Below are 27,719 nucleotides of genomic sequence, written 5' to 3' on the forward strand. Positions count from 1 at the left end.
CTTGAGCACCTGAGATGTGCACACATCTGATGCGCTCCGATCAGGAGGTGCTCTGGAAGAGCTTTGCTGTCTCCCACGTTCCTTCCAGCAGCCTCCTAGGTAGACATCGTGTCCACGGTGCAGGTTGGGGAGCTGACTTTCACAGCGCCCCTCTGCTTCTCCCGAGATCCCAGGAGTCGATAAAAACTGGGATCAGGAACGAAGCCTGGCTCTGTCCTTGGAGCCTGAGCCCCAGCGTGCCTGGTCCCTGCAGGGCAGAAGGGGGTGGATGTTGCCATGGAAACGACTGGGGGAATCACAGCACAAGGGCGCAGGAAGGTGAGCCGGGTGGCAGCCCTGCCTGCCGGCCCTCACTTGTGTGTGAGCTGGAAACCACCCAGGCACACCTAGGCAGGTGCTGCCCCTCCCCCAGGTGGAGGAAGCAGGAAAAGGTGGCAGCCAGAGGCAGCGGGCGAGGCTGCTGGGCAGTGGTGACCAGGGCCTCGGCGAGGATGGGCTTGATCTGCACCCTGGCTCTGCCTCTTCTTCTCCTCTGCTGGGAGGCTGGAGACTCCCGGGGATTTACAGGTAAGGAGGTGGGGGGCCCTGGGCTGCGCCCCGGCAGGGTTCTGGGTGTGAGTTTCACTCAGGCGGCCATTGGTTCATTTTGTTTTGTTTTGTTTTGTTTTTCTGGTACCGGGAATCGAACTCAGGACCTTGCGCTTGCCAGGCAGGCGCTGTGCCGCTGAGCTAAATCCCCAGCCCATTGGTTCATTACAGTTAACCACGGGCTATCTGGGAAGTGTGAGTCCCGTTGATAATGAGTATGCAGGCGGCCGTGTGTGACACTACAGGGTGTCTGCGTTTGTCCCTCTTCATGTGGCAGGGTGAGTCGGCGGGCGGGGAGGACCGGCTGGCGATCACTCCGCCTGCAGCGGAACAATGACACCTCCAAGTTTCTTACCCAGCAGCTTTTCCTTCCAAATACAGCTTTGCTGTCCCCTTCGGTGTGACTGCTGTCACAGACTACAGGCACAGGGGAGGGTCAGAGAGAGCAGAGATTTGATGAAAGAAGGGCACTCACAGGTCTGTCACTCGCGGGAACTACGCCGAGCTCATCACAGACCTTTCACACAGACTTTCTGTGGAGCGGATTTAGGTTCAGGGCAAGACCGAGCCAAGGACAGAGCTCTCCAGGGCCCCTGGTCCTCACTGCATACGGCTTCTCCCCTGCCCACAGCCCCTCCGGGGTGATCAAACAGAGGGTGAATATGGTCACTTTGACTCTGGAAAAGAGTCAGAAGTTGCCGGGTGAACAAAGTCAGATCCCATGCACAAAGTGGCTGAGGATACACAGGGATGTTTTTATGAGCCTGCCTTTTTGCCGGATGACACTGGGCACCAACATTCGCTACTTTGTTGATCGTGCCGTGTAAAGACACTCAGGAAAGGGGACTTCCAGAACTGCTTCAGGACGTGGCAAGAAGGATGGAGTAGGTGTGTTTGATGCGGGGGGGGGGAGGACTTTGAGGGGGATCGTGGCCATGTGTCTTTTACTGTAATAAAATTTTTAAAGATTTACTATAGTTTTTTATTGCACTCCTTGTACTAGCACGTCACTATCAAACTCATAACCCTATGTGGCGGGCACTGTTCTTGCCTCCTCCACCCGTTTAGAGGAAACTGAGGCTGACAGGGCTGAAGCGTTTATCCAGCATCAGTTAGATGCCACATGCGCCTAACCACTGACCCACACTGCCTCCGGCATGCGCCCTGCGTGCCGGGCTCGTGCTGCCTTCTCCATTCCAACCCCTTGCAATAGGTGCCCTGAGCTCCATTTCCGGGCTGGGAGCCAGGACTGCAGTACAGCGAGCAGCAGAGAAGGGACTCGAGCCAGGCTCTGTGTCCACACTGTCCTGCCTGGGCTGGGTGGGTCGGCCCAGGTTGCTGCGGGGTCCTGGGCAACGACTGAGGCAGGGGTGGGCTGTGCTCTGTCCTGAAGACCCAGCAGGCAGGAGACGGCAGGGTGGTGACAGCTCAGGTGGTGAGGAGCCTATGGGTTTAGAGCCAGTGGGGAGTTTTTTGCAGCAGAAATGATACAGTGGGGCTCCAGGATAAAGGAAGAGAATGCATCGAGGAAGTCAGGGGTCTGGTGCCAAAAGCCCAGCACTTGGGCATTGGCTGTGTGGGCTGAGGCAGGAAAGTGCTGCCCCACGTTGGGGGCCAGGCAGGAAGCTCAGAGAAATGCTAGGGCTTTGCGGGGTGACAGGAACTTGACCCAGAAGGCAGACTCCTGGGCATGTGTGATTCATGTGGGCAGCTGCGGCAGTGACGGTGTGCTTAATGTGCATGTAGGGTGCAGCCTGAAATTCTCCAGGCTCAAAGTAGGCTGCATGCTTTCAAGTGACTTCTTGAGGGGACATGGGGTAGGGGGGGCTTCCTAATCCCTTACAGGCTTTGGAAAATCAGAACTTCGTCCTGTTGCCGCCCCCTCTTCTTTCGGTCCTTGGTTTATACACTCGGACCAGTGTAAGTAATACCATCAGGGGCCTGGGGATTTAGCTCAGTGGCACAGCGCCTGCCTGGCAAACGCGAGGTCGTGATTTTGATTCCTGGTACCGGAAACCCTCCCCTCAAAAAAAAATACCGTCAGTAAATACCATGTAAGCCAACAGAATGCCTGAAAGGGCTTCAGGCCTTGATCCCTCTCCTCTGAGAGCAGGGCTCCCTGGACAGAACACAAGACATCCTGATACTTTTATATTTCCAGCAGTGTATTTTTTAGCATAAGTCTTAAATATTGCACGAGAAATACTCAGACTAAAAATTATCTACTGCCTCATATCTAAAACAAGTATTCATCAATCTGAAATGCGAATTCAAAGTTAAGTAGGTGTCTTGTGTTTTTGTCTGCCAGACCTGGCAGCCTGTCCCAGGAAGCCTGCTGGGCGACTCTGCAGCGTTCGCCTCTGCTTGCCGGGCTCCTGATCTGGGATCTGGGTTCCGGGTTCTGTTCTGTGGCTGCCGGGCCCGATGCACGATGGCCATGGGCACGGGTGGGGCACCCTCTTCTCGCTCCCTGTGGCCGCAAGGACTCTGCCCGCTGCCTCCGCTTTTGCCCAGGGCACCGCCCACTCACACGAGAGCTTCCTCTTCCTTAGTCTCCCCAGGTTCCTGTAAAGATGCAACTGCAGAGCTTTCTTGTATTTTAAGAAAATGCTTCCGTGGGGAAACATTTGTTGGATGAGACAGTGTCCATGGGCAGCAGGCGAGGAAACTTTCAGGAACTTGAGCCTGGTCCCCGCTCTGCAGTTCTTGGTCCACAAACTTCCGTCTTCTTTGCCCTTCAAGGGTGGACACTGGCCACCCTTGTTGCAGACCAGTATCGCCTCGGGAGCTGGGCTCGTGGCTCAAGTGTTGTGGCAGGGCTTCAAGGAGGCCGCCAGGGCATCCCCAGCTCTGTGCCCCCCAGGGGCCTGCGCTTCCCCATTCTGCCTCCTCCTCCTTCCCGGTTTATGTGGACAGACGGTGGGAAACAATCCCCACCCCCCAACCACACGCAGTGCCCACGGCCTAAGCCCAGGAGCTGTGTGGAGTCTGTCCGCCGGCACTCACGGCTCACCACATTGGTCTCATCCAACACAGGTTCCAGCCGCAGCGGACCATGCCCGATCACAACGACAAACACCGTCAACGTGCTAACCGCCGTGCCAGGGATCAGCACGAGCTCGCAGGGAGCCTTCCCCACCCCTGGTCTTGCTAAGACCACAGAGCCAGGCCACTTTTCTGTGGCAGCCGCCACCCTGGGCACTGAGACCTTTTCCAAGACCTTAACACCAGCTGCCACTGCTTCTGAAACAGGGACCAAGGAGACTCTGACCATTTCTCCGGCTTCAGAGACCCAGGGCGCCCAGATCGCTTTCCCTGTCACAGGGACCATGAACACCAAGACCGCCTTCTCTACCACAGAGTCCAGGGACACCCAGACCATGTCTCCAGCGTCAGAGAAGACCATTCCCCTTGCCACAGGGTTCAGGGACGCTCAGACTACTGTCCATGCCGCAGAGACGAGGGATACCCAGACCATTTCCCCTACATCAGACACCAAGACACTCAGAAAGATAATCCCTTCTGACCTCATGGCTGCAATCACCATCCCTGTGAGGGCTTTGTCCACAAGTGGCAGCTTCACAAGGACTGGACAGGCTACAGATGAGATTCCTCCAGGCAACGATCCCATGAAAGCCACCTCTGACAGTCTTTGTACCGACGACAGCTCTGAGGAGACAAAATGCATCACAAACAATGCCTTGCCATTGGTGCGCACTTCGGTGGAAGCTGAGAGCCCGTCCTCAGACAGCAGCTCTTCCTCAGTCAGCTCTGCAGCCGTCATCACCGCCTCCCAAGACCTGGGTCCTGATGTTGCCACCTCCAGCAAAGCCTCGGTCCCCCGCAGCACCCCCCACATCAAGTTCCTCGGAGAGACAGAAACCGCAGCCGCCATCTCTGGGACTTCAGACGCAGGTCGCAGCCCCACAGGAGTGAGCGCCTTGTCCATCTCTGAGACGTCAGCTTTGTCTGCCTCTACTGAGGCAAAGTCACCCATCCTGAGCCACACATTTCCCGCTGAGACCCTGTCCACCGTTAGCACCTCAGAGTCAGCTGCCCCCAACACCACCCCCGATGCCCCACGCCCGAGCAGCAGCACAGGAACAAAAGCAGTATCCTCCCCCACCTCTGGCCCGAGGAGAGCTCAGGTGACAGTTAGCATGGGCCGCTTGGGAGAAACCTCAGCCCTCTCTCAACAGAGCTATACTGTGGTCTCAGGAGCAGTTATAGTCTCTGCCAAGGCTGCATCAACAGTGTGCGAAGGGACTTCCTCTGCTGGATCCTCAGCTTCAGTCTCTGTCTCTTCAGAAAGAGCCATCATCAAGAATTCCACCCCTTCAGGGCCTTTTACTGCAGACAGCACAAGCGTCAGGGACTCCCCCACCGGAAGAGGCCGTGTTCCTTCTGTCCACCCGGCTACAGCCAGCAGCAGCCAAGAGCCAGTTGTCACTTCAGCCATGACCACAACCGCACCAAAGCCCGCTTCAGAGGTTTTTACCACAGATGGCACAACCAGTAGGGCCTTCTCCACCAGCGGGACATCTCTTTCTTCTGTCCCTTCAACTACAGCCAATAGCAGCCAAGAGACAAACATCACCTCAGCCACGGTCTCACCAAAGACCCTAAGAGCTACATCCTCTGCTACTTCAACAAGCCAGACTCCGGAAGTTATTGCAGGTAAGTGACTCCCCTCTGTGTGATCTTTGGGGCTTGGAGTTTCTGGGGTATCTGCAAGCTTAAGGATTTGGGAGGGAAGGGAATTCTTATCCATGTCATCTCTTCAGGGTCTCGTAGTGGTTCCTGCCAAAATCAGCAATAAGCAGAGGTAGGTGGAGTATGTAAAGGGAGCAGGGCTGGAAATGCAGGGCAGTAGCTCTGCATGTTGGCACTGCCCTTAACAACTGAGTGGTCTTGGACCAATCCCACTCCCTCTCTGGACCTCAGCTCCTTCACCTGTGATGAAGGAGATCGCATCGAATGAGCACCGAAGCTCTTTCCAGATCTGCCTTTCTACGAAGTTGACTGCTGAGTAACTACTGGACGTCAACAAGGTCCCAAATTTAATCACAGCTGCTTAGGAGGTGGAGGCTGGAGGATCATGAGTTCAAACCCAGCCTGGGCACATCCTGAGATCCCACTCCAAAACACACACACACACACCCACACACACACACATACACACACACACGCACACATACACACACACACACCCCACCACCCCCACCACCCCCACCATCACTGTGACCTTTAAGCTTTGGAAACCTCTGTTCCAACCCTAGACATAAGCCCCCCGATGGGCTTGCTGGGGTTTGTGCCATTGTAGTGACTTAAAATACCGAGGTAACCAGGGTGAAGGTTGGGGAGCTCAGCAGCAGCTCTGGGACAGCGGCTAAGACTCAGGGCAGGAGCCCGTGTCACAGGCGGCTTCTCAGCCTGGCTCCTGTCAGCCTGTAGCCTCTCTCCAGCATCCCTCTGTCCTTACGCCTCGCCGATGAGTATCCTCACCTTGCCCTACAACCACCCTATCTGACGTCTTTTGTATTCTAAGCAGAGGTGATGTAAAAATATTCTACCACCTGTAAGCATTGGTACCAGCTGAATGTGCTGTCTGAGCTTCGCAAATCTCTGCTAACCTGTCTTCCAGAACAACCGTGGGAGGAGAAAACAGATACGAGGGAGATAATGGGATTGTTCTAGAAAGACAATAATGGGATGCAAGTACAAGCCTGTTTGATTCCAAAGCACATAGGCTCTTGATTGTACTTTTCTGTTGAAAATCTCAATGTATCAACATGTTTTCATATTAAAATACTTGTCTTCATGTTTTATTGACTGCGCAATACAGTCACAGGAACATGGTTTCAAATTCAAAAGATATGTATATATATATATATATATATATATATATATACACATATACATCAATGATCTGTGTCTACAGCTATATATTTTTCACCCTTCTTTTTTATACAAGCAGAGAGTATGGTAAAGTCAGATCTCTGTAACACAGCTATTCTTTTTTTTCTGGAGGTTAGGAAAATGTTTTCATTCGTTTTGTATGTTGAGTTCATCCTCGTTACCTTGCATTTTAGCTCTGTGATTTCAAGCTCTGTGTTTTTGTTTTTTTTTATTGTGCTAAGAACTGTTAACATGAGATCTATCCCACCAGACTTCTAGTGTACAGAACGGTATTGTTACTGATAAGTACTGTGGGAAGCAGATTTCTAGAACTTATTCATCTTGCATAACTAAAATTTTATTCTATTGATTATCAACTCTCCATTTTCTCTTCCTCTCAGGAAGCCATTTATTTATTTATTTATTTATTTATTTATTTATTTATTTATTTGGGACAGAGTCTTACTATGTAGTTCCAGCTGGCTTTGAAGTCACTATATTGAATAGGCTGATCTCACACTCATGGTGAGCCTCCTGCCTCAGCCTCTAAAGTGCTGGGATTATAAGAGTGTACCACTATACCTGGCCTATTCTTTTCTATGATCACTCAATATTTCCTTTGTCTCTCTATCTTTTACTTGGCCAGTCCTGTGTGGATGGTAGTTTGACTTGTTGCTGCAACAAATAGCGCTACAGTAAATAGTACATTTCTCCTGGGTGTGCTCTTGCATGCAGGTTAAACTTCTAGAAGAGCAATCACTAGGTCAAATCTAATTACATTATCATGGGAAGAAATAGCTTTGCGGTGCCAGTGAAAGGGAAGGAGATGAAGCCTCCACCAGAGAAAGAAATTGCTGGTTGAGGTTAAGTCAGGAAGCCGGGCATGGTGGTGCATGCCTGTAATCCCAGCACTTAGGAGGCTGAAGCAGGAGGATTATTGCAAGTTCGAGGCCAGCCTGGGCTACAAAGTGAGCTCAAGGCCAGCCTGAATTGCATAGGGAGACCCTGTTTCAAAAAAAAAAAAAAAAAAAAAAAAAAAAAAAGGAAATTCCCAGCTCTACCCTGAAAGCCATCATTGCAGGGGAGCTCAGTCATGCTCACTCAGGGACACCACCTGATTCCCGGCCCATCTTGACTGTATTTCCTTCTCCTTGTTCTTAACCAACATGCAGGTGCAGATGGAGACTTCCTCCTCCTGAGGCTGAAGGTGGCCTCGCTGGAAGACCTCACAGAGCCTACAAGGGCGGAGAGGCTGGTGCAGCAGGTGAGTGGGCGCTGTGGGGGCCAAGGGAGTGGAGGGAGAGGTTCTCGGGGCTGCAGTCACTGCGTGGAAGGATCCCTGCCTGGTTTTGCTTCTGCCTGGTTTCCCTTCCTTCTTTCCTCTTCTGTGCAATGTAAACGAATTCCTCTCCCCAGCCCCAGTTTCTTCAGGTCCAAGGAAATACAGGCCTTCTAGCTCCTGAGGGGAAGTTCTGTGATACTGATGGGCAGGTCAGCAGGATTCTAGCTTGCAAGTGGCAGAAACCCAAGTCACGGTAGTTCACATGGAAAAGGGAGGTCCAAGAAACTGATAAGTGGCTTCTGCACCTTCAGCTAAGGCTGAGTCCAGTAGCTCAAACGTGAACATGAGGATTTTCTCTGTCTACTCTGCTCCCATTATGCTTTAGACAGAGATGTCCTTTGCTCAATCTATATTCACAAGACTGTTCTCTATCAGTCACTTTCCCATCACTTGGCCAAAATGCCCAATAGCTGCAACTAAAAGGCAGAGAGGTTTATTCGACTCATGGTTTCAGAGGGTTCAGATCATGGCAGGCTGGCTCTAAGGCAGATACGTCATAGTAGAAGAGTATGGTGAAAGAAAGCTACTCACTGCCTGGCAGCCAGGAAGCAGAGAGGGGAGGGAGGAGCCCAGAGCAAGAACGCACCCTTCCAGGTCACGCCCCCAGTGACCCACCTCCTCCAACCAACCCCCCTTCCTAGCAACACATGAACTCATCACTGATGAGTATAGAGCCCCCATGATCCAACTGCCTTCCAAAGTCCCACCTCTGAACACATGAGACTTTTGGGGGAGATTCTAGATCTAACTCTTACTATTTTGCCCCTAGCTCCCAAAAAGTTTAGGTCCATTTCATAATGCAAAATGCATTAGTCCATCTCTAAGAGTCACCAAAGTAGTCAGGTGTGGTGGTGCATACCTGTAATCTCAGCATTCTGTGAGGCTGAGGCAGGAGGAGTGCAAATTTGAAACCCAGTTTGACAACTTAGTGAGACCCTGTGTCAAAGCAAAAAATGCAAAAAAGCTAGTGAATACCTCAGTGAAAAGGCCTTGGTTTCAATTCCTAGACCCTCTCCCTAACCAAAAAAAGAATTGTTAAAGTCATAGCAATTCCCACATTGTTGAAAAGTTCAAGTCCATACTCTCCCCTGGGATTCAAGGGAAACTCATAGCTGTGAGCCACTGCAAAAATAAAAAAGAAAGTTAAATACTCCCGAAATGCAATAACATAGAGCAAACATTCCCATTCCAAATGGGAGGAATAGGGGGATAAAAAAGAAGTGGAACAAAACCCAACTGGTCAGGCCTTAAGTCCTGTAGCTCCATGTCTGGCATCTGAGGCACATGGTGATGAGATGTGAGCTCCAAAGGGTAGCCCCATCCCTATGGTTTTGCTGGTTGCATCACACCTAGCCTCTCTCTTGAACTGACTCCACTCACAGCCTGTAGCTTTCCCCAGTAGACTGTCCACGTTCCTGGCATTTCCAAACTCTTTGGGTCTCCACTACAACTTTGGCTTCATTTCCACAGCTTCACGCCCTATCCTCTCTGGGGTTCCTTGCCTGGCCTTCAGGTCTTTCCTTTGAAACCTAGGTGGATGCTTCTCTGACCCCTCAACTCTTGCATTCTGCACACTATCATGTGAACAATGTCAACGTCTGCCATATTGTGGGTAGCAGTCATGCCCACTTGGATCATGGCACCAGCAGTAGCTTCTGGGTGTCTGGATGGCTGAGCACAGTGAAAAGAATCCAAGGGAGCAATTCCTTAAGTGGCCCTTCTTGAGCAGGGGCAGGCTGGGGATATAGCTCAGTGATACAGCACCTGCCTGGCAAGCACAAGGTCATGAGTTTGATTCCCAGTACCAAAACAAACAAACAAACAAAACCAGAACCAAAACAACCCCCAAAAAAAGCAAGCACTAATTTGCCAGGGATAAAGCTCAGTGGCATAAGCGCCTGCCTGACAAGTGCAAGGTCCTGAGTTCAATTCCTGATACCTACCCCCCACACCGAAAAATGAGAACAGTGACATCACTGGCATCTTATTTTTGTCAGGGATATAGCTCCATGATACAGTGCTTGCCTAGCAAGCACAAGGTCCTGAGTTTGATTCCCGGCACCAAAAACAAAAAAAACAAAAACAGAACAATTGAGCAGGGGGCCCAGGGGTTCTCTTCTCAAATGAAAGATTTACATTTTTGCACCTTTGAAGCTTACATGAGTGTAGTCTTTCTGATTCTTGGAATGCCCTCTGTACAAAGTACTTGGTTTCTATTTAATGGCACTAATCTCTTAAGCAGCCATATCTATTTTGGCTCCAACTCTATACATGGTTACTTCTGAGCTGATGTTTAAATTTTAAATTTTTTATATTCTGCTTTTTTTGCCTCCCAGTTCTCATATTAAAACTGGTTAAACACGTGTAGCAGTGCCCATACCACACAGTCTGAATGTTGGGCTGCACTGAAATTTCCTCTACCAGATTAACCAGTCCAGATTTATTAGTCCTTAATCTCAGTATCCTGCAATGTCTCAGGACATAGGCAAAATGTAGGTAAATTTTTAGCCAGAGTATAATATACATGGCTTCTTGTCCAACTGCCAGTAGAGTTCTTGAACCCAACCAAAACATCCAGAGCCTAGCCTTTGCTATCTACATTCCTATCAGAATTCTGATTTTCCAAGCTCCAACTAGAATCACCCATCAGGCTCTGCTTACAGCATTAAAAGCTTCTGTAGTTTATATCTCCAAAACTTTCTATGCTCATCTAGTGAACTAGTCCCAAAGTCTTCTGAACAACATCACAGCAACAGTCCTACCTCTTTGGTACCAACTTCCTGCACTAGTCAGCTCTCCAGTCACTGGGACACAATTTAAAGGAGGAGAGGTTTAATTTGGCTCATGGTTTAGTAGGCAGGCTTCAAGACAGAAACAGTATGGCAGAAGAACGTGTAGAAGTCAGCTGCTTAAACCCATGGCAACCATGAAATAGATGGAAAGGAGGAGCCAGGGACAAGAAAGAATACACTCTTCCAGGTCACATACCAGTGACTCACCTCCTACAGCCAAGCCCCACATCCTGACAGAGGAGGAGCTCATCAATGGGTGAATCCCGTGACAAGTATAGTGTCCCATAACCCAGTCACCTTCTAGATGACCCACCTCTGAACACATGAGACTTTTGGGGGACAGTCTAGAGCTAAACTATAACAATCTCCCTCTCCTGAGATTTGCATATTATCTAGAGAAGGACTGGTCTCACTGGCCTGCAAGAACCACCAATCAGTACCAATAAAATATTTTGTAATCAAAATCTACAGTGAATGTATAAATTTAAAAAGTGTGTTACAGTAAAAGACACATTGCCATTAATCCCCTTCCAAGTCCTCCCCCTCATTTCAAACACACTTATCCCACCGTTCTTGCCACTCTCTGAAGCAGTTCTGGAAGAACTCTTTCATGAATATCTTTATGAGGTGTGATCAAAATAATGGTAAACACTGCTGCCAGGTGCCATCCACTGGAAAGGCAGGCTGGGAAAACACAACAGTGTGTCTTCGTCCACCTTATTCACTGGAACTGGTACTGTGCGGCTTGTGGTTCTTCCCCAAATAAAAATGACCATGGAAGGTAAATGTTTTGAACTGAGGGACCAAGGATATAGCTCAGTGGCACAAGAACCTGCCTCGCAAATGCAAGGTTCTGAGTTTGATTCCCGGTACCAAAAAACCTCTAGTATTGAACTGAGTCAAGACACCAAGACAACTAAAGACATTCACAAAAGACTTCCAACACTACTTAGAAAGTGGCAAAAATGATGGGCTAAGTGTGTTTGAAGTGAGGGGGGAGATTTTTCAGGGTCATTAATGGCAATGTGACTTTCACTGTAAGAAAATCTTTAAAATGTAGATTCACCACATTTGTTGTCAAACCCCGTAGATTTGCCCCAGATGAAATAGGGACACTACATAGAATAAAAACCATTGAAATATGCTCTAGATGGAGACCAAGACTGGGATGTGTTTGTATAACAAGTTGGGAAAATTCTCTTGAACTCAGATTATTGGGCAGAGTTTCCAATGGTGAACTTTTGAAATTTTGGGTTAGAGCTTTTGGAGATGGTGTGGATTATTGGAAGGTTAGACTGGGTCAGGCCAGTGCAGATTTCGCAAAGTAAGAGATGCAGTGTGTAGAAGTGGCAGGTGGCTAAGCTCAGCGTCATCGGTGAGAACAGACTGCAGGCAAGTCTAGTGTGGCTCATTCCTTGGGCAGTGCCCCGTCAGTGGCATGTGGCACTGCTCACAGCTAATGGCACCACAAGCCATCTACAGTGCAGGCTCAGGGTCACCCTTGTAAGGGCAAACCCAGCAGAGGTGCTGTCTGGGGGTAGCCAACTGCCCTTGGGCTGGGGGTAGAGGCCTACGTCATGGGGAGGTGGTGACCCTTAGCAGATGGAGGCAGGATGTGCTCATTGCAGGTAGGATTCTTCACTGCAGGCAAAACCCCAGCCACCATCTGTCATAAGTAAAAGGGGCATTTGTTGGCAGGGTCCTAGTTGCACAGAATCAAAGGAACCTCAGAGGAGCAGGCTTGGAAAACAGGCAGGAGGCACACTGGCTGGGACACTGTTGCTCCTGCTGGCCACAGTCAGTACTAGATGCTCCACAGCCAGTGGACGTCATGCTGCCTGCACTAACTGTGCAAAGGGCCCTCTGCCTCGGCCTTCCAGTCGCCTGCTTCAAAGTCAGAGCCCTCAATGGGAGCATCCCATTGGCTGAGCTTAGCTCTGTGCCCACAAACCCCTTCCAGGCCCGGAATAGGCAACTCCCGGGTCCTCAAGTTCCTTTAGTGGCAGAGAGGCCCCTGAGGGGTGCTCTGAATGTTGGGGGTTTGATGTGAGACAACCACATATGTGACAACTGCCCTCTGCCCATGGAGATCAAAGTAAGAGCAGGTGGGAATGGAGGTGAAGAGGGAAGCCAGGGTCGAATGTCAGATGTGAGCCCACCGATGGGCCCAAAAGCCAGGGAGATCAGGCCCAGGTCAGCCAGCCAAGAAGCAGGCAGGCAGCAGGCCAGGCGGGATTGTTGCGGGGCAGCCAGTCGTGTGGGACTCTGCGCCAGCACACGGTATCGGTAAGTGCTATGATCCGTGTCCAAACCCAGAAGTGGAGCACGTGGAGGACGGAGGGAACAGTGGACCCTACTAGCTCTGTGGTTTAGATCATGGGCCACAAAGACCTGAGTATGAGTTCCAGTCCCTACCTGCGTACCCTTGGCTGAGTTCTTCCTTATAAAATGAGGATGATAATACCTGCTTCACAAGTTGGTGTGAGGTTTAAATGGCATAACGACACTGGAGGAGTGTTGTGGATGTTCCCTCCTCCGGTCCTCTCCTGCCCTTAGCCTGTGATGCTTGTGGGCCGGATAGACTGGACTAGCTCTGGCTCCTTCCGCTTTCCAGCTCCAGTGTGAGCTGCAAAACCGCTTGCCCCTTGCCCACCTTTCCTTACTGCGCATCCAGAGGAGCTAAAGGATATCAGCTGCAGCCAGGCATGTTCCCTGTGCCAAGGAAGAACAGCCCTGCTGGTGGCCTGAGCCCGCTGACAGACTGGAGCCGCGTGACTGTGCTGACGGGGACTCAGAAGGCTCCTGTGAAGGTCAGGTGGCCCAAGCCCTTATCCAGAAGGACTGCAGGGTCCGGGCTCACTTTTGTGTGGGGGTGGGCTTCCCCTGTATGCAGTGGTGTCCTTCACTTCCCTGGTATTGTGGTCAATAAAGAGAGACCTGATCCATCCCTGCACTTCTATGTGGTCTGCGTACTGTGGGCGTTTAGGTTGCATAGCTGTCTGAGTCCCTTTCTCATCGCTGGGACACAATACTCAACCCACACAACCTAAAGGAGAAGCGGTTATCCTGGCTCACAGTTTCCGTGCATGGTCAGAACTGTAACAGGAAGTGTTACCTAGGCAACTGACAGAAACTGAAGTATACTGGCTGGGGGGGGAGTGCATTTTGAGCTACAGTGCCCCCAAGACCCAGCCACCTCCCCAAAAGCCTCCCTCTCAGCTAATGAGAGCTTGGGGTGTCATTTCTGGATGTAAACCCAATACAAGTAGGTTCCCTCTGCCTTTCATGTTCCCCACTTCTTGGTTTACACCTGGATCATGGCACTGACGGAGGCCACTCCTGCAGTTTGTTGAACCTTGAGCTCTCTGTTAGTCCCCTTGTTAGAGATAATGAATTTATTAAGAGAAAAGATTTATTTTGATTCACAGTTTTGGAGTTTTCAGTCAAGGGCAGGCAGATCTTTTGCTGTGAGGCTCGGGTGGGCTTGCTGGGAGGCAGCCCTGTGGATGCAAGGTGGAGCCAACGGCTCAGCTCATGGCCAGGAAATGAAAGAAAGGGAGAGGAAGGAGCCGAGGGGCCCCGATGGCCTAAGGACCTACCTCCTAAAGCCTCCACCGTCTTCCCAAAGAGCCACTCTGGGGACCACGCCTTTCCAACACAGGCCCTGGGGAACATCCATCCAAAACAGCAGGCTCCCTCAGGACAGGGACCATCTTCGTTCACCTCTAATCCCTTGAACCCAGCGGGTCACCTGGCCTGAGACAGGATCATGGGAAATGTTTGTTGAATTGATTTAAATTTCAAATTCTGCACACAAAAGCAAATCTAAAAGAAAAATCTTCAATACTCAACTATTCCACCCATATTTATAACTCACATCCTATTATTATTTTTTTATTTTTTTTTTTGAGACAGGATCTCGCTACGTAGTTTAGGCTGACCTTAAACTCACTATGTAGCCCAGGCTGGCCTCTAACTTGCAGCAATCCTGCCTCAGCCTCCCAAGTGCTGATATTATAGATGTGTGCCACTATGCCTAGTGCTATTATTATTATTTTTAATTTAAATATGGATTTTTTCTATTATAAAAGCAAAAATTGCTTATGATTTTAAAATTTTCAAAGAAAAAGAGAGGGAAGAAAAGAGAAAGAAAAAACATCGACAATCCCAGCTCTTATATAAGACTCTTGCTATTGTATGCATTCCGTTGTGTATTCAGCCTCTCCATGTGGACGGCAAAGACCTCACATCCTCCACTGCTGAAACTGAGGTTCTGCCCTTTGCCCTTCAACCTGCTCTGCCTGTGTCTTCCCCTGTCATGGGTAAAATTAGTCTCATCCTTCAGTTGCTCAAGCCCAAGTCCTTGGAGCCGATCTTTATTCTTCTCTTTCTCCCACATTTTACACCAGGAAATGTGGTTGGTCTGCTGACTACCCAGAATCTGACCTCTCCTTATCATGGCCCCTGGCATTGCCCAGATGGTCCCAGATGCCCTCCTCTCTCACCTGACTGCTCAGGGTTCTTTCAGATCCCCATCTACACTTTTGCCCGCCAGCCCCAGTCCTGTCCGAGCACATCAGCCAGAGCTGGCTTTTCGTGAGGCACAGCAGGCCGTGTGCTCTCCTCTGCTCCCAACCCGCCCGGTCCATTTGGGAGAGAAGCAGAGTTCTGACCATGGCAGCGAAGCCCTGTGGATCGGTGCTGCTCCCCTAGCCCCATAACTGGCTCACTGTAGGTCACACTGACTTCCTTGCTGTCCCGGGATGCATCAGGCCTGCTAGGTCTGGGGACCTTGGTGACATTGCTCAGTCTGCTGAGAAGGCCTCTCCTGCGGACACTCAGTTAAAAAAGACAGATAAATTTAATGATATTGCAATGGCAAACAGAAATACCAAAATGACATCCAGGATTTAGAGGCAGATTTATTTTACATCGATGGGCAGTGACTGGGATGAGTTCTGGGCTGGACGTGCTGTTAGGAGGCGGAGCCTGATTGGCGTGGCTCCGTGGGGTGTGACATGGGATGATGTATTCTTGTCTCCAGTGTCTCCCTTCTCTCTCTCTGCTTCCTGGTTGCCGTGGGTTGGACAGCTGTCCTCTGCCAGGCCCTTCCACTGTACTGTTTCTGCTTTGAAGCCAGACAACCATGGACAGAATCCTCTGAAACCATAAACCAAACAAACTTCTCCTCCTTCAATTTGTGGATGTCACGTATTTTGTCCCGGTGATGGGAAAGCAACAAATACGCCCTCTCCCAACATTTTCTGTTTCTATAACAAAATGCCCCAGCAGGGCTTATTCACAGTTTTGCAGGCCGGAAGCCCAAGACTGAATGGCCTCATCTATTTGTTCCTGATGAGGGCTTCCTTGGCTGGGTTACAACCTAGCAGTGAAACAGGAAGCGGGTAAGCCGCATGCAGAGGAAGCCATGGGGGTCCTTACTGTATCAAACACTCTTCAGGGAACTAACTGGGGAATCCTTTGAGAAACACATTCATCTCTTCTGAGGATGATATCCCACAACCTGATTACCTTGCAGGAGGCCCAACCTCTTAAACAGTCCACCAGCTCAATAGAGCCATGCTGAGGAGTTTCCTGCATAGGAAATTTGGGAGAGAAAACACATCCAAACTATCACAGTCTGCGTTTGGGGTGAGGAAAGACGATTTAGATGCAAGGACCCTCCTCAGGACTGTGGCATCCACGGCTTCCCAGCGTGGAGTAACTCAGCTGAAGTAGGGCAAGATCCCATCAGCTCTTATGCCTCTGTCACCTGCGGAACACTTAACCTCCACGCCCTGTGCCTGCTCATGGTTGGGGGACGCCCTGTGCCTAGCTCTGCAGCCACCAGAAGAAAATTGGGGATGGAATCCATAGTTAGGAGATAAAAAAGTCAGAGGCATTTCATTTAAACCAACTTTAATGAGCAGTAAACCAGAGTTTTGTGTGTAAAGGCATTTTGGTTAACTTGGAGCAGCTGTGCTGTGCGTTTGAGTAGCTTGCACACACGTTTCCCACACAGGCCAGTGACCTCCTCCCGGGTGTGCCGGGTGAGAACCCACTCACTGGTGTGTTGCGTCTTCACGGCCCCTTCTGTGCGCTTGGGTCTAACACTGTAGAACGCCAGTCGCAAGCCCTCTGTCATCCGCTCCTCCTGCAGAGTCCCGGTCACCCTCATCCCCTCCCCATCCAGTGTCCCCGAAGCAATGGTGCGTGAAGGAGGACCATTGTGCGGGGAGGTCAGGGTCTACAGCAGCCACCTGGGCGAGGCCTCAGTTCTCCAAGCGAAGAGGGTAGGAGAACTTGGGCCTGGCCGGGCCCCATAGGCGCAGGGCCACCCAGACGACGACCCCCAGCAGCAAGAGGGCGCCCAGGGACCCGAAAAGGATCCCGAAGAAGGCGTCGAGTTTCAAGCTCAGGTGCTCGCAGCGCTTGCCCCAGGATGTGTAGATGGAGAAAGACTGGCAGCTGGAGACAGAGAGGGGCACAGTCAGCGGCCAGGAAGGGCTCGGCCTCCCCACCTGGCTGCTGCTGGGGCCAGTGAAGTTGTCTTGGACAGGACAGTCCACCCAGGGTACAGGGGCTGAGCTGGATTAAGACCCCAGGCAAAGGATCAATGAGTGCGCCTTAAAACACCTCGGTGTGTTCGATCCCCGGTACACACACACACAAAAAAAAAAAAATTAACTTTTTGCCGGGCGTGGTGGCGCATGCCTGTAATCCCAGCACTCGGGAGGCTGAGGCAGGAGGATCTTTGCGAGTTCGAGGCCGGCCTGGGCTACATAGTGAGCTCAAGGCCAGCCTGAACCGCATAGCAAGACCCTGTCTCAAAAAGACAAAAAAAAAAAAACAAAAAAACAAAACAAAACAAAAAAAAACACCAAAAAAACCCCCAAACCACCTGGGCGTGAATTCTTGAGTCCGCTGCCCTTCCCAGACACACGCCCGCACGTGCAGTCACAGACCCCGCCCTTGGGACAGAAGTGCGCACGTGCAATCAACAAATCCCGCCCCCTGGGACAGCCGTGAGCAGAAGTCAATCCCCAAAGTGCACATGCATAGTTGTAAAGCGCGGCCCCGCAGGGGACAAGTGCGCATGGGCAGTGGACAGACCCTGCCCCCACCAGAAGGGCAGGAGCGCAGTCACAAACCCCGCCCTCTCCTTTGACCTCATCTAGGACCGCAGTGGAGTGAGTGTGGACCAGGGAACTGAGGCGATCAGAGGTCTCCTGGGAGCCTCTCACACTGTTAATGTCTGGACGGGGCTTAAAGGGCTAGTTTAGGCAGCCTCCTCCGCGGGATCCTTTCCCCCAAGGGGACAGCACGGTGTCCTGCTGGTAACTTCCTGGGTGCCCTGGGCAGGTGACCTATAGTCCCTCAGCTGCAGCTTTCACACCTGCAGAGCGGTCATCACACCCACCTTGGGCTCCTTAGGACAGCATCTTTATTCTCCACGCACTCTCCTCCCCAGGGCCCTCTCCCCTGTTCCCTGATCTCCCATCCAAAGGAAGCCACCTCCCACCTGCAGTTCGGCCCATCCGGCAGGTGCTGGCACTGGCCTCCGTGCCGACAGTAGCCCTCGCTGCATGGGGACACGCAGGTGACTCCGTTCTCGGGGCTGTAGACTAGGCGGTAGCCCTCGTAACCGTCGCACTTGAAATACAAGCTCAGGTTGTTCGAGTTTACTGTCAGGAAAGACAGAGACACACAGAAAGCAGGTGATCAACAGTTCATAACTTTTCGATCCAGAATTCCGCGTTCAGGGCTTTATCCTGAGAAATACTTGGAAGAGTGAGGGTGCACAGGTACATCTTCCTGTGGGGAACTGGATGGGTGTGGTTGATATCAACAGTGTTTAAGAGGAGGCAATCTTGGTGAGTAAGTTATTGTATATTCTTACAAAGGGAATGACAGTTGGCCAGTATGGAAAATGTATTAGTGAAGAGCAGATGCTTCGAAGTTGGCCAGACCCGAGAGAAAACTTGAACTCTGCTACTAACTAGTTTTTTAATTTAGGGAAAAATTCCTGACTTTTTCTGCCTCCATTTCCATATTTTAAAAATTATTTATAACATTAACACTTATGTAGATGTGGGATTTAAATGAGATACCATAGGGAGAATACACAATACTGACTGATACAGTAAGCACTCAATATATGGTGACTATTATCACCATGTATTTAAAATCTAAGACACTATATTCAAATACATTATAAAATACAGTACCAAGGGAAATATGTACCCAAATGTGGGGTAATATATCCACCATTATTTAATGTGGAGCCTATCAAACAGTAGATATAACTCAATCCCTTAATTAAAAAAATTCATGTGTCTAGGTTGCCAGGTAGAAAAGAAAGTTTAGGGCTGGGCATAGTGACACATGCCTATAATGCCAGCATTTAGGAGGCTGAGGCAGCAGGATCACCTTGAGTTTAAGACCAGCTTGGGTTGCCTAGTGAGTTCAAGGCCATCCTGAGCTATATAGCGAGACTCCATCTCAAAAACAAACAAAAAAGAGGAAGAGGAAGAAGAAAAAAAGGGGAAGAGGAGGAGGAGGAGGAGGAGGAGAAAGTTAAGAAAGCTATGTACAAAATAGTGTCTCTGGGAATTGGGATTACAGGGTTTTCTCTTGCTTCTTTTGAACCTGTGTTTTCTAAAGTTTTTTGTGCTTATCCAATAAAAACTGTGGGTTTTCTTGAACAAGCATCTTAGGACTGCTCCCTTCCCCCCCCCCTGTTCCACCACCCCGACTCCCCCACACAGATGCCCCAAGTGGAAGGGGCTGGACGCCGGGCTCTAGAAGCAGCTTTAGCCTGGCGCGGGGCCCAAGCGGGAGAGCAGTTCCTGCTGCCTTGGGAATGGTCACTCTCCTCCGTATTCTCTACTCCATTCCCGAAAATGATGGCAGTGGTGGGAACTGTTCCTTTGTCTTCCCATTCCAAGGGAACCAAGGGCTGTGATGGTTGACAGGGGCCCTGGAAACCCAGGTCAGTCCAGACTGGGCGTTGAGGCCTGGCTTGGGGCTGTGCTTGCTCTTCCAGGAAGAGCATCTCTGCCCCTGGCCGCTCCCCAGTGTCCACCTGGACACCCTGCGGCTGGGGGCAGTGGTGGAAGGGATGTCATTGTGTGTGTCTAGCGCAATGGCGTTGTAAGAAAACTACGAAACCATTAGCAGTACCTGGGGGAAACGACTCCCTGGCTGTGGGTCCCCTGGGAACCCTTGTCCACCATGGTGTGTGGGTCAGCGATCTGTGACAGTGACCTTGCTCCATTTACCCGCCTCTGTCCCCCCTAATTGTCCCTGTACAAGATCGAATGACTCACGCGGAGCCCGGATGTCCAACACATCTTCCCTGCTGATGGGCTGGAAGGTCACGTTGGTCCGGGCCTCTGTGCTCCTCCTCTGCCTCACGCCCCGAGCCTGGGGGAGGAAGGCGCTGACCACCGCGTTCAGGAGCTGATTGTTCAGGAAGTGGATGACAGGGCCCCGGGGATGGTACTCGAACTCCGAGACCACCGTCCAGTGCTGGATGGAGTGGCGTCCGGAGGGCAGTGCCTCAGTGGATTGGCTGTGTGGGAGAGGAACAGTGAGCGCCTCAGGTGGCCAGGGAGAGGTCGGGTGGAGACCAGGGCCCAGACAGGGACAGTCCACGCACTCACCCGCGCTCCACACGGCTGTTGCGGAGAAAGGCCCGCACGTCCAGGTGCCCCAGCTTATACGCCACCTGGGAGGGAGGATGGCAGAGAGCGTGTGGTGGCGGTGAGGCCGAGACAGAGACAGCCACTGTCCCTGCGCCTGTTCATCCTGTCAGGGTCACCTTTCCATAGTCGCCCAAGACCGGGCACATCTCCCCCCACACTCCCAGGCCAGTGACTGGGCTGAGGCCTTGCTCAGTCAGACTTGGCGGTAAATGAGGCGCTTTACATTCTTCCCTCTCTGGCCTCACGTCACAAGGGGAGAGTCTGAGAAGGACATGGCAGCACACGCCTGTGATCCCAGCACTGGGGAGGCTGTGGCAGGAGGATTGCAAGTTTTAACCCAGCCTGGGCAACTCAGTGACTTAGAAAGACCCTGTTTCAAAATTTAAAAAAATATAAAAAGGACTGAGGATGTAGCTCAGTGCCAAGGCCCTGGGTTCAACCCCCAGTACCACCAAAAAGAGGGAGGATCTGATCCTGCTCACCCACTCAGCCCCACCTCCGTGTGTTCAAAACATCAGTTTAGCTGGACCTAGGGGCGGTCAGGTGCCAGGTGGTCAAGGCGACTCAGGAGTGGCCTGTGCTCTAGGAGCCCACAGTCAGGTGCAGCAGACCAAGGCCAACAGATTCTACCCCTCAGCGTGTGCGGTGCTGCGGTAGTAGCAATAGCAACACTAATAATTTTCTTCTTCTTTTTTTTTTTTTTCTTACTAGGCTGGCCTCAAATTCAGAGATCCTCCTGCTTCAGTCTCCCAAGTGCTGGGATTACACACGTGTGCCACTATGCCTGTAACTTTTGAATTATTATAAACTTGTGTGTTTCAGGCACCATGCTAAGTACTTTACTCACATTATTATTTAAACCTTGACTCAAACTTTTGATATAGATACTGTCATTAACACTATATACACAAGCCACTAACTTATCTAATTTCTCTTTTTTATCCTTCCTCCTTCCCTTCCTCCCTTCTTCCTTCCTTTCTTTCTTTCTTCCCTTTTTTCCTTCCTTCCTTCCTTCCTTCCTCCCTCCCTTTCTTCCTTCTTGTTTTCTTTTTTGTAGTACTAGAGATTGAACTCAGGGAATACTGAGCTATATACTTCCAGCTTTTTTTATTTTTTAATTTTGAGGCAGGGTCTTGCTACATTGCCTGGGCTGGCCTTGAACTAGGGAACCTCCACTCTTAGTGCTTCCTAAGCTTCAGGGACCCCAGTGTGCACCACTTTGTCTAGCTGCCTGTGTGATGATCACATGATTCTAGCAAGTGGCAGGCAGGGATCTGAACCCCGTGTGCAGTAGAGCTCAGCTGCTTTGCCTGTGATCAAGGTGCGGACAGGGCCTGCAGGCCAAGAGGAGGGACCCCCAGTTCCCCGGGGAAGTCAGAGCGCAGGGGAAATATCCCTAGTGTTTCTCTCATATCACACCCCAAAGCTCAGGTCTCGAGAGGAGCTCAGGGGGATGGGTGACGTGGCCCCTTAGGTTCCGCTAATAGTGACTGCTGAGTCTAACCCCTCCCAGGGTCTCTCTGCTGAAGTTCCTGACCCCATCCCATCTTCCCTGAGGAAGTGACAGCCCTGCCCTCGCCAGATACCACCAAGACGCATCGCCATCAGCACTGACCGAGGCGTTCACATCTTCCTTTTCGGCGCTTTCCTCCTCATGGAGCGACAGCTGGATGGTCCTCAGGGGAAGCTCTGGAGGTGGAGGAGCAGGTCTGTCATCCCCAGACACCCAGACTGAGCCCTGAGGCTCCTTGGGCCTGCGCTTGGGGACGGCTCCATTCCACGATGGTAGAGGTCACCAGAGACACCGGAAGTGGCCAGGTCTCTGGCCACAACCCAGGGCTCCATCTGTGATCCCCCCACATCTCCCAGACCTGCGAGGCCACTGCTTCAGTCTGTCCTCAGCAGGCCGCACAGGCCTGCACTGTGACAGCTTCCATCACGAACTCCCACGGCCCTCACTCAACACATGGGACAAACTCAGGGTCTGAGGAGCTCAGCCTTGGGCCCCCAATTCCCCAGCTTCCCCAGGATGCCCAGGTGGGTGTGGGGACAGCAGGGCATCTGCTCATACCTTCGAGGATGGAGGGAACGAAAGCATTGCCTGCCAGGAAGCAGCGGGCGTCTGTGAAGGCCGGGGGACAGGTACAAGCGGGCTGGCAGCCCTGCACCAGAGATATGTAGCAGTGGCCGCGGTTATAGCAGTAATTCGTGGGGCAGGACTGGTTCTGACAGAGGAGGGCTGTGGAGGGGGCGGCGGTCAGCAGTCCCACTGGAGCTGTCAGAACAGAGGGCCCAAGGGAACACCTTGGTTTCTTCTCCCCATGCCTGCTCCACCTGTGTTCCGCCTGTGGGCTGCTCTGAATCCAGACTACCCTCCTCCCCATTTCTCTGTAACCCATCTTCCTTTGCCAGGTAGGCTCTGGTTCACTTCAGCAGGAGTGGAGTAGTTTTTTGGTTTTGGTTTTTTGAGACAGGCTCTCACTACGTAGTTCAGGCTGGAGCTCAGACTGGCCTTGAACTCATAGTGATCCTCCCTCCTCAGCCTCCTGAGTGCTGGGATTCCACCACCCCCTCCAAGCCCTTCTCCTCTCCTGGCTTCTTAGAGTGAGCGTTCCACAGACTTTCGGGGGAAGAGGAGGCAAAGTGTTTGCCTGTGGCTGTCCTCGGTCCTCTCCATGTCGTCGGGCCCCAAGCCCCTCCTGCCAGGGCCTGCTCCTGGCTTACCTGCACAGTGCCTCCCGTCCCCAGCCATGTTCAGGGGGCAGGCCCCGCAGCCAGCCCCAGGGGTGCACTGCACTTTCGGGAAGCACGGCTCATCACAGGGGTCCTTGGAGCGTTCACAATGGCGGCCAAAGGTGTCGCTGTTGCACCGGCAGCTGGCCTCCTGGAACAGGGTGATCAGGAAGCTAAACCATGAAGGGTTTCCAGTTCTCTTCACGGACTCCTCTGATGTGAGAACCACAGGCTCTGAGTCCTTGCCTTAGTTCTTTTTCATTTTGTTTGGTTTAAAACATGGTTTTGTTATGAAGTCCAGGCTGGCCTCAAACTCAATATTCACCCAGGCTGGCCTGGAATTCAAAGCAATCCTCCTGCCTCAGCCTCCCAAGTGCTGGCATGACAGGCGTGCTTCTCTTGTCTCAGTTCTGCCAGCATCTCCTGAACACCTTGGCGAGGTGGGGCCTGCAATCCCTGCCTAACACCACACCATCCTGCTGCCCACCCAGAGTCCCTGACCCCTGTGGAGTGAGATGGGGGAGGAGGCAGGGAGGAAAGAAAGACGGATGGGGCAAGATTCAAGGATGTGGGCCAAGCATCTTGGCTTAAACTTGGATGGAAGGGATTTTCCCAAAACTGGAAAAGAGATGCTTCTGTGAGCTGGGGGGAGGCAGTGAAAGAGAAAATAACGGGGCTTGGGTTGTTGACGCAGAGGGATCTGCACCCATCTTCCCGTCGCCATGGTGATGAGACCCAGAGAGCATGTCTGTGTGCTGCTCTAGCCAGACGTGGTGCCGATAGCTACTGGAGATGGCTTCCTGGCCTGAGCAAGAGACAGTGTGGGGCAGGTGGGGTCATGGCAGAGCTGGGGCAGAGGCCGGTGCAGACCCCTGCCAGGGTGCAGAGACTTTCCCGCCCCACACGGTGCCCTGCGCTGGGCACTGTAGGAAGGGCTGAGGGGGGTGTTTCCAGCCAGCCTGGTAGGACAGGTGTGGGACACAGCTCAGCCACTGGAATACAGAGAGTGCTGCTTCTTCATACTTGAGTCTGTGGCCCCATTGCTCACCTCCACCTTCCTGCACCCTCTCTGCTTTGCACAGAAATCCCCCACTGCTCACCTCGAGGGAAGAGTTGCCCACCCGGCGGGTCTCACTGTACAGACACTGGCTGGTTGCATTGCAAAAGCAGGCCACCACCTTGGGCTGGAGGACAGACAACAAGCCGGTCCGGGGGTCTCGAGCTAGAATCTCCAGGGTGACTGGTTCTGGCGACTTTGGGGTCCACAGCAAAGTCCCGTTGTTCTCTGTGGGGAAGAGGGGGTGGTCAGGAGCTGGGAGACCCCTGCTCTGTGGGCTGATGCAGCCTGGTATCTAACCCCGGATGGCTGCTGCTAGGCTGTCCCCTCCCCCAGATCACCCCCAGTGCTCATTGGACGTCTCCTTTGAGCAAAGCCGGAATCATGGGGCGACCATGCCTGGTCCTAAGGGAGGGAGGCAGTGCCAGCCCTCCTCACTGCCCGCAGGTGGAACCCCACGAAAGGAAGCCCGTTTCCTGCTCAGAGCTCTCTGTCTGGGCCTGGCCATGATGGGGTGTCTTGTCTTGGGGACAGGTTGGGGTTGGAGGCCGGATGCTCCTGAAACTTCCCCAGGCTACATACACCACAGCCAAACTGGATTCACCCACAGCAGTCCTACCCCTGGCCCTGATTTCTCATGATCCCGCCCCTTTTTTTTCCTGGGCCTTTGACCAGCTCCTTCAGACACCAACCTAGAGGGAAACCCTGCTGTATGTCTCTCATCAACTTGGGTTATGCTTTTCCAGGAAGGAGGAAAATTTTTTTAAAGCAAGTTAGAAGGATCTGACAGTAAATTCCAGGTCACCGAGCTTCAGGAGAGGAGCATCTTGCGATGCCACTGTCTTGTGCCCGGGCAGATGCCACATAGGATAAGACGGACCAAGACGAAACAGTCTCTTCCTAGGTTCAGAGAAAGATAATGAGGCAGAGAGGTGATCACCCCTGAGGGTCTTGGTTTAGCAAAGAGCAGGAAAAAGAAGAAAAGCAACACCCTGTGCTTTGTCTCTTTGCCCCAGCCCATACATGCTACCCTGAGGGTTCCTAATGCCCTTATTAAGAGAAGACCACAAGCTTCACCTGGTCTTAGCACAAAAAAAATCAGGCAAGAGGCTGAGCCAGGCAAACGTGGCTGATCACAAAGACAGTGAGAGGGGCTGGGGATTTAGCTCAGCGGCAAAAGCGCCTGCCTGGCAAGCGCAAGGTCGTGAGTTCGGTTCCCGGTACCGGAGAAAAACCAAAAAAAAAAAAACAAAGACAGTGAGAAAGGAACCAAGTGAAGATCTTTGTATTTCTTTAAGTTTTGTCCCACATAGTATCTTATTTTGAACTGAGATGAAGATGTTATAAATAAGTATTTTTAACTGTTGCAACTGAATATTCTAATAATTTTGTGAGGGCATAATGATGATTAAAGGCAGTCGCATTGGGCAGAGATGAAATGACATTTGAATCAATGATGTGTGCCCGGAGTCAGTCTTGTATTTGCCCACATGGTGGAAGGCCTGGTGTTACTGTCCCGTGGAGGGCACCTGTTTGAATTGCTGATACTTTTCTTAGGAAATGCTGGGCCTGAGTAGTCAAAGGAGAAAAGAGTGAGAAATGGTACAGGTGAAAGAGATACAAAACCATCCAACTGGACTCTGATTCCATTTTCTACGCACTCCATTCCCACCCCAGACAAAGGTTCCTACCAAAATGCTGGAAGGAGGTGTTGGTCCCTTGGAGCTTGAAGGTGATGTTCGCAGAATCGCTCGTCCACTGAAACGTGGAGGTCTGGTCCTTGTAGGCTTCGATCACGTGGCTGCCGTTAATGGAGGGTGGGAACTGATCTGAAGCACGGGAGACAGGATCTGAGGCAGGCTGCCCCCTGCCTGCCCTGTGTCCTCTCTTTCCCTGACTTGTACGAGATGTCCTCGGGCCTGAGACCCACCCTCAGGGAGCCGGAGGCAGCCTGTGTCCCCGTCCTCAGATATGTGCAGAGCAGCTCTGCCTCGTGCTGGCCACCTGTTTAAATTTTCAGCTTCTCTTTCTCTGCCCCCTGCTCTACCATTCTCACCAATTTATGTTCTTTCCTGAACAGGAGGCTATGCTAGGCCTGGCGCAAAGTGAATCAGAGAAGCGGATTGTTCAGATCACCATATTCCGCCCTTGAGAAAGGGCCGAAGGCCATGGGGACGATATCTATATGGACACTTGTGGGAGCTGGCACTGAAAAAATATATATAAAGCACCTTGCGTCTAGGCTGCAGATGTGGCCGTCCTGACGGGTCAGCTGAGAACTCCGTGGACAGAGTGTGGCATGTCTTGGAGCGGGGCCATAGCCTTGTAACCCAGGATGTAAGCACATTTTCTGTGCCGTTTCCCAAGCTGTCCCCAATACTCCAGCTCTGCTGTCCCCAGTGCAGTCAGCTCAAGTGAAACGTATACTTCCCTTAAACTACCTTTTAAACTCCTTTCTCTAAAATACCTTTTGTTCTCTTTTAGGGTGAAACACCTTGTTCTCATTAGGTACTTAAGACAGGGTGCTCCTTTACTAAACAGAGTAGTTGTCAGCTCTCCTCTGTCACAAGTCTTCTTTTTATGTGACATGAGTCATCGGAGATCATTGCCATCATCCTCAGTACTGACTAGGGAAGCCCCAGTATTGATGGGGGAATGACAACACTTCCTGTGTCTGAAATAAGAGGCAGTCAGACCTTCCCCGTGGTCTGTTTTTGGGGCCCTGCTTCACCCATTCATTTGTAATCAGTGAACCAACACCTAAAATGTAGGTGGCCTTATTCTAGCATACAACACCAAATAAGTAATGAAACAAGAGACCAGATGTAAAAAAATGTAGATGGTATTTGATTTTTTAAAATCACAGTAAAGAGGGGCTGGGGATTTAGCTCAGTGGCACAGCGCCTGCCTGGCAAGCGCAAGTCCATGAGTTCGATTCCCAGTACTGGAAAAACAAACAAACCAAAAAAAAAAAAAAAAAAACCATAAAAATCACAGTAAAGGACACATTGCCATGAATCCCCCTCAAACCTCACTTTGAATGTACTTATCCCGTCATTCTTGCCACTTTCTGAAGCAGTTCTGGAAGTACCCTTTCATGAGTCTCTTTGGTTCTGCTATTGTGGCTGCTTCAATATCCTGAATGGGTTTAAAATGTTTCCCTTTCCTGGTCATTTTGACTCTGGGGAGGAGCCAGAAGATGCACAGTGCCAGATGCAGTAAATAAGGTAGATGAAGGCACACTGTTATATTTTGATGAGTTTGCCTTTCTGAGGGATGACATTCAGCTGCAGCTACCATATTTATGATCACACTGTGAAAAACAAACACTCACAAAAGAGAAATTCCAGAACTGCTTCAGAAAGGGGCAAGACATATGGGATAAGTATGTTTGAAGCAAGGGGAAGGATGCTGAGGGGGATTCATGACAATGTGTCTTTTACTGTAATAGATTTAAAAAAAAACTTAAACACTCACCAGATACTTTGATCATACCTTATATCTGTGACAATTACAAAATACATTTAGCAGTTACAAATACAAGGAAAAAACAAGGCAGGGAAGGTCAGCAGTAAGGGCGGATGAAGGTGAAACTTTAGATA

General features: G+C 51.2%; 2 protein-coding genes across 3 annotated transcripts in view; one reads left to right on the plus strand and one right to left on the minus strand.

The window, feature by feature from the left end:
* The first annotated feature begins 387 nt into the window (after positions 1–387).
* On the plus strand, positions 388–21,935 carry Muc20 (mucin 20, cell surface associated). 2 transcript variants are annotated; one of them, XM_013513370.1, is made up of 4 exons: positions 388–567; positions 3,625–5,265; positions 7,659–7,750; positions 21,841–21,935. In XM_013513370.1, the coding sequence occupies exons 1-4, from the start codon at positions 492–494 to the stop codon at positions 21,889–21,891; spliced, it is 1,860 nt and encodes a 619-aa protein (XP_013368824.1). In that variant the 5' UTR covers positions 388–491; the 3' UTR covers positions 21,892–21,935. The 2 variants fall into 2 exon arrangements, with proteins under 2 accessions (XP_013368824.1, XP_013368823.1); XM_013513369.1 differs by lacking the exon at positions 21,841–21,935 and adding an exon at positions 13,235–13,573.
* Muc4 (mucin 4, cell surface associated) overlaps positions 16,523–27,719 on the minus strand; it is a 46,040-nt gene continuing 34,843 nt past the window's right edge. The window contains exons 17-25 of the mRNA XM_013513367.1: positions 25,809–25,946; positions 24,161–24,345; positions 23,052–23,211; positions 22,399–22,602; positions 21,943–22,016; positions 20,286–20,350; positions 19,950–20,194; positions 18,143–18,305; positions 16,523–17,088 (exon numbers count right to left, since the gene is read on the minus strand). Coding sequence (XP_013368821.1) covers positions 16,893–17,088; positions 18,143–18,305; positions 19,950–20,194; positions 20,286–20,350; positions 21,943–22,016; positions 22,399–22,602; positions 23,052–23,211; positions 24,161–24,345; positions 25,809–25,946 — 1,430 coding nt within the window. The 3' untranslated portion in view covers positions 16,523–16,892. The remainder of the gene's footprint in view (positions 17,089–18,142; positions 18,306–19,949; positions 20,195–20,285; positions 20,351–21,942; positions 22,017–22,398; positions 22,603–23,051; positions 23,212–24,160; positions 24,346–25,808; positions 25,947–27,719) is intronic.

This window comes from Chinchilla lanigera, unplaced genomic scaffold (assembly GCF_000276665.1).
Source record: "Chinchilla lanigera isolate Chin_1 unplaced genomic scaffold, ChiLan1.0 scaffold00019, whole genome shotgun sequence".
Lineage (NCBI taxonomy): Eukaryota > Metazoa > Chordata > Mammalia > Rodentia > Chinchillidae > Chinchilla > Chinchilla lanigera.

What these genes read in the sequence shown, in the direction of transcription:
- Muc20 (XM_013513369.1), top strand. Translation starts at nt 492, where the DNA reads ATGGGCTTGATCTGCACCCTGGCTCTGCCTCTTCTTCTCCTCTGCTGG. An exon ending in AGACTCCCGGGGATTTACAG is followed by an intron (nt 568 to 3,624) that starts GTAAGGAGGTGG and finishes CATCCAACACAG; the next exon opens with GTTCCAGCCGCAGCGGACCA. An exon ending in GACTCCGGAAGTTATTGCAG is followed by an intron (nt 5,266 to 7,658) that starts GTAAGTGACTCC and finishes ACCAACATGCAG; the next exon opens with GTGCAGATGGAGACTTCCTC.